The sequence below is a fragment of the Populus euphratica genome, unplaced genomic scaffold (assembly GCF_000495115.2).
Source record: "Populus euphratica unplaced genomic scaffold, PopEup_1.0 scaffold7.1, whole genome shotgun sequence".
NCBI classification, from domain to species: Eukaryota; Viridiplantae; Streptophyta; class Magnoliopsida; order Malpighiales; family Salicaceae; genus Populus; species Populus euphratica.
Genome location: NW_011499871.1, coordinates 307876 through 314066, shown reverse-complemented (window position 1 = coordinate 314066; position 6191 = coordinate 307876). Strand labels below are relative to the sequence as shown.

General features: G+C 29.9%; 1 protein-coding gene across 4 annotated transcripts; it reads left to right on the top strand.

Annotated features, from left to right (window-relative positions):
* Positions 1–2767: 2767 nt before the first annotated feature.
* Positions 2768–4061, top strand: LOC105127221 (ethylene-responsive transcription factor ERF105-like). Of its 4 annotated transcripts, none has more exons than XM_011028428.1 (2): positions 2768–2837; positions 2900–4061. In XM_011028428.1, exon 2 carries the CDS (start codon positions 2940–2942, stop codon positions 3798–3800), a length of 861 nt encoding a protein of 286 aa, XP_011026730.1. In that variant the 5' UTR covers positions 2768–2837; positions 2900–2939; the 3' UTR covers positions 3801–4061. The 4 variants fall into 4 exon arrangements, with proteins under 4 accessions (XP_011026730.1, XP_011026731.1, XP_011026728.1 ...); XM_011028429.1 differs by having other exon boundaries at positions 2769–2850; positions 2913–4061; XM_011028426.1 differs by having other exon boundaries at positions 2803–2868.
* The last annotated feature ends 2130 nt before the right edge of the window (positions 4062–6191 follow it).

The window sequence follows — 6191 nt, the reverse complement described above, 5'->3', positions numbered from 1 at the left end:
TCAGAGTCTTGGTTTTGATCAACGTACGTTTTCAATTTTCCGGTGCCGTTCTCATTGTGAACATCTGAAGTCCTTGCCTTGAAAGCATCAATATTCTTTTATTTTATTTTTTTAATTTCTACTTGCCATGGTTGGTTTTTGGATTTTAGTTATTTTTAACATACTTGTCTTTGGATTAGTTCTGCGACCTGGAATGATGAACTGCTGACACGCATGTACTCTAAGAACAGACAAGCCCAAACTAGAAGGATCCAAGAAGGCCGAGTGAGGTAATAGATGGAGAAATATAGCAAAAAAATTATACCATTTGTGAGGAAACTTGGTGGCGTCTTCCATGAGACGTAGAAAACGTGAAATCTGCCATTTTTAGTATTGATTGCCAATTTCACTTGGCCGTTAAGTTAGAAGATTAAAAAAACTCCTTTTCAGCTGCAAGACTTGTCGTGCTCTTCCAATTATTTGATCACAGCACATGCCAAATTCTTTGAGTTAATTTATTTTCTTCGAATACAAGATTGAATCAACTTTGAAACTTTGTCGTCAAAGAGTCAATAAGTTGAACTTTTAAAAATTTCTTTTCTTTAGGGATTCTTGCAGCACCGTTTGGGAAAAAAATCATTTTTTTTATTAAAAATTAATTTATTTTTTTTGTATTTTAGATCATTTTTAATACGCTAATCTCAAAAATAATTTTTAAAAAATAAAAAAATATTATTTTAATAAAAAAATATTTTAAAAAATAACTATAATTATATTTTTAAACAATAATTCGTATAATATTTATAAAAAAGGTTAAAGAGTCATCGCTATTAGCCATGTTATCTTGAAATTGCAAATCTGATCTACTCCTGGGATTTCAATTAATTAACCAGACCTACCTGCCAAGTCTTCAAAACCATAGAAGATTCTTATAATCAACTCTCACGTGACAATAAACTTTTTTTTTTTTTTTAATTTATCTTATGTGATGTTATTATGTTCAACGATCCAAAAATGTCAATGGAACTTGGAGAACATTAATCGCGCATACATACACTCTCTCTCTCTTCTTATCCTATATATTTGTGGCATGTAAATGAAATTATTTCTTATATTATGTCATCATTATTATTATTTGGTATTCAAATTAAAGATGTTATCAGTTTTCTAATTTATGTATAAATGATTCGTACCCAAAGAAGCCTTTTTTCCTTAATATGAGGAAAATAGTTTAGAAATATTCTATTCTCTAAAATTTGATCAAAATAAGATTTTATTTTTAACATGATAAAAGTTCTTTATTTGTAGGAGAACATTAATTTATTTTTCCGAGCAAAAGATTAAAAAAAAACACGAGTAATTAAGATTTTAATTTATTTGCTGGGTTGTAAGGGGAAAAAATGATCAAATCTTTTCAACAAAATATTGGGGTTATTCTACTGTATTGGGCACAATTTGAATGTTGCATGAATAATGAAGACTGGTACCTCTTCATTACATCAAGGGAAAGATACCCTATCCATGCTATTATTGTAAGGAAAAAAAAAAGGCAGAATCATTGCAGTACTGAACCTTATCATTTTTTTAACAAGGGAAGGCCAAGGCAATCTTATCGTTTTATGGGTTGTGGTCCGAAGCAACCAGGAAACAGAGGAGTTCATAAAAAGGCATGGACCACCACCTCCACCACCGCCAATTATTGTTGAAATTAAAATAGTGGTCGCACCGAAACAAAAATAACTATTGTTTCAAAACACATGTCTCTCTTTATTTAATTAATATATATAAAAAATCAATATAAGATATCTAATAGTTAATAAGATTTAAAATAATGGTTGTTAAAAAATGGATCATCATGAGCACACTATGTTTCTATTCTTGATCGACATACTCAATATTATTAAAAAAAATCTTAATAAGGTAATTGTAACCATTACTTAAAAAACATCCAAATATGGTAGTAATTTATTATAATTTTTGTTATGAGTTAATTTATGATTAATTAAGATTTTATTTAATATTTTTTAAAATATAACTAAAATTATCTCGTCAAGATTTTTTTTAAAATACCAAGTGTGTTAAAAATAAAATCTTTATGTGTGGCTGATGATCTATTATTTTTTTTCTTTGTTTTATTTCTTTTTTATGTCATATTATCTTATCTCATATTTAAAATTTTATTTTTTAGCTCTTAAATTTTAAATTTTATCTTTTAATCATTGAAGCTTTATAATATTTTGGATTGATTTTTATTTAAGTTAATTAATTTGAAAAATAAAAATATCTTGAAATATGTTAAATAACAACTATTTAAAATAACAATTGTGTATAAAAAAATATATTCTTAAACATGATCACTATTTCAAATAACACTTACATATAAAAACAATGTTTCCAAACACGATATATTATTTAAAATAATAGTTATATACAAAAACATCTAAAATACAACCACTAATCTAAATAACAGTTTCAAATATGTTTTTTAAACCTGTGTTGTTGTGCTGAAACTTTCAGCAAATTATTTTTCAAAACAAAATTCCGACGAGAGAGCATAATGTCCACTACAAGACAAGAGGGGGAGCCGAGACCCACTGCTCCAAATTGCACTTTGGATTATATGAATTATGATGATTCCTCTTACTTCCGAGGAACCTCCTACGAAGCCCCCCTCTCTCTTTCTTGCTCCTCAAATTTCTACCGTTTATATATATATATATAGATATACACACGCTCGTCACTCCCTCATTTCCACTCAAAATATTCAAACCTTCCCTTCTCTCCTCTTCTTTAGATTCCAATCTTAGTTTTGCAACTTCACTCTCATCTTTGATTCCTCCTTTAAGAAGTAGCCACTTAGAAAAGAAAAGAAAAGAAAAGAGGATAAATAGAAGAGAAAAGAGGAGACTTAGAAAAGAAAAGAAAAGAAAAGAGGAGAAACTACCCCTCTCTCAATCGTAATGGCATCTTTTGATGAAGCTTCAACATTGGAACTCATTAGGCAACACCTCTTGACTGACTTTGCTTCCATGGACAGCTTCATCTCCAATCTTGATGATCTTTGCAGCACTTCCACCACCAGTACTACTGATGACTACTACATCAAGACTGAATCAACAGAATTTGATCCCTTTGATCAACCACAATTCAATCTGCAAACTAAATCTAGCATTGAATTCAAGCCTCAATATTCCTCACCAAAGTCTTCAACTTCTCTAAGCCAGAGAAAACCATCCGAGATCAAGGACATAGCCATACCTCCACCAGCACCCTTGAACATGAACCCACAAGTAGCACAGCCAGTGGTGAACAAGACAGATTTGTCTAGTGAACAAGATAGGCATTACAGGGGTGTTAGGCGTAGGCCTTGGGGAAAATATGCAGCGGAGATCCGTGACCCTAACAAAAAAGGCGCTCGTGTATGGCTTGGAACATTTGATACTGCCATTGAAGCTGCAAAGGCTTATGATAGCGCTGCTTTCAGGTTACGAGGAAGCAAAGCGATCTTGAATTTCCCTCTTGAAGCTGGCAAGTCGAATTCTCAACAACCTGAACAATTCTTGGGAACTTATTGCAAAAAAAGAAAGTTTGAAGGAATAAGGAGTGGCATGGAAGGTACTAATTCTAGCACTAATAAGGTGGTGAAGAGGGAGACTTCTTCACCGGAAAGTGAGGTCAAAGCCGTCGCTTCGGAACCATTAACGCCGTCAAATTGGAAGGGGTTTTGGGACGGTGAAACCATGGGGATATTTGGTGTGCCACCATTATCGCCGTTATCTCCACATCCTTCATTTGGATATTCAAGGCTCATGGTTGTTTGAAGGAGAGAGGGTCGACATGTCGGTTGGTTGTTTATTTACTAACTTAGGAAATATCTGTTGGCCAAAAAGTGTCACAGATCACGTAGTGATGAGGAAGTCTCTCTCTCTCTCTATATATATATAGACACACATACATACACCTACTAAGAGCCTTAAATGCAACTATGATTGCGTTTGTTGAAGATAAGTTTTGCAAGATTGTGTTTGTTCTTTGATTGCATTTATTCAATGAAATGGGCTTTTATTGCTAATTTTTTTTTTGACTTAAATCATATATCAAAACTAATCCATATTAATCAAGTTTTAAGAAAGTGAATCACACTAAAAAATTACAAACACAAGAGCCTCCTTCACCACCAACTCTCCATGGATTCATGGACCTTAATTAGCAATTTTCTGCACAACTCTTATGCTGGGCATATTTCAATTGTCGGAAGAAAATTTTTGAAGCAGACATGAAAGCTAAGGTGAATGTTGCCTAACCATCCTGCTGATAGGCTAATTGGGTATTATCATGGAAAATTACTCTCCCCTTTCTATAGTTTAATTGTTTTCATACTTTGTCTTTATTCTTTTAAAAATTATAGCTTAATTATATTATAGGTTATATAACACTTTACATTCTTACTTATGCCTAACAAAAAAAAAAATCAATAGAATAGTTTGAAATATTTATAGAAGTGTCATTATATTTCAATTAATAACTAAAAAGTTTTTGTAATATTGAAATTAAAAAATTAAAAAAATTATTATAAAATTAAAAAAAATCCTTAACACTTTAAAGTTTGATTGAAAAATAATCAGCCAAACTTGTTAGTTTGAATTTAAATTGATTGTAGTTGTTGGATTGAATTTTGTAATGGTGTTCATTTGGATTTTTAAAATTATTAAATTTTAATGGTGATTTTGATATGAAATTTAAGAGATTTTGGATTTTTGAGATTTTATATTCGTTATCAAATCAATTTTGAATGACTAAATTAACTCATAATGCAAACTATAATTTTCAAAATTATAAAGCAAAATATAATTGTGATTAAATTATAGGAAGGTCAAATTAATTTTTTTTTTTATTGTTATTATTTTGAACCCATGTTCCTTAAGAAGTTGTTATACATGGCACAAGTAAGTACTAGCTAAGAGAGATTTTTTATCTACCATTTAAATGACTAATGTTTCTATTAATGTGTGTCTTTCATGTTCTTCTTTACAACCTCTTCTTCCTCCTCTTTTTTGAAATATCAAAACACAACTAAGCTCTGATAAAAAGTTGATTAAAAAGTACCTTTTTGAAGATCTTACTAGAGAAAACCATGATAAGGAAGTGAATTGAGAAATTACTAAAAGCAGATCACTTCCTTGCCTGTATGTTTCTGAAGCACAACTTCTATAGCTCAACTGGGAGCACATGAACACCAAACTTCTAGGACATTTTTGCTTTCACATGCACATCATCTCCTTGTCCTTCCTAATTTGAGGTTTTAGAATAACCATAGATGTAGAGTCTCTTTTCCTTGTTTTAACCTATTTTTGTAAGGATTTCACAAGCAGATGAATGGAGTTAATTGAAACTTAAAAAAGAAAAATTAATTTATTAATTGTTATTATGAATAATTTTCTGAAATACTTGGTCAAATTAAGTAGTTAGCATAAAAAGTAAACAAGAATAGGCTAATTAACACAACAACAAAAAGATTTAGCGAATAATGACAACCTTGAAATGCTATAGTTCATAACCATGATATTTAATTCATGTCGCGATTCAGAAATATAACATATAATTTATATTATGTTTTTAAACCGTAATTAATTGATATCGCATTTCATAATCTTAACATCAATTAAATTTTAGTAGCCTCTTAGCCATTCCATGGAAATCTAGTAAAAAAAATCCTCCTGCATTTAAATTTAACAAAAAATAGTTCTTATGAGAGTTATTATTTATTTTGTTAATCTTACATTTAACTTTAGAGAATAAGAATTTTTCTAATTTTAACAAAATTTGGGCAAAGTTTCTTCTATTTAGGAACTACATCTAAACTTTTATCTCGTTTAAAAATACCTATAAAGAAACATAATAACCAAATACAATAAATTTTCACATTTTATAATCACAAGTTACCTCAAGAATGCAAATAAATAAACATATATACATGCAAGACAAATATGAAATACTTACTTAATATAATATTCTAATAATTAAAATCTCAAAACATATCAATATAACACATCTATTTAGCTATGTTTATATGGTTTATTAGATGATCCAAGCTCATTAATAGCACAAATGCATATTGTTCCTATCTAAGTAACCTTGTCTTTTGCCACCAGATCTTTAAAAGTCAACTTTTCTCTAAAATTATCAAGTCTATTGCGATAAACATTGAACCA

Bases quoted from the DNA above. Each gene is read 5' to 3' on its own strand.
- LOC105127221 (XM_011028428.1), top strand. From the start codon at position 2,940: ATGGCATCTTTTGATGAAGCTTCAACATTGGAACTCATTAGGCAACAC.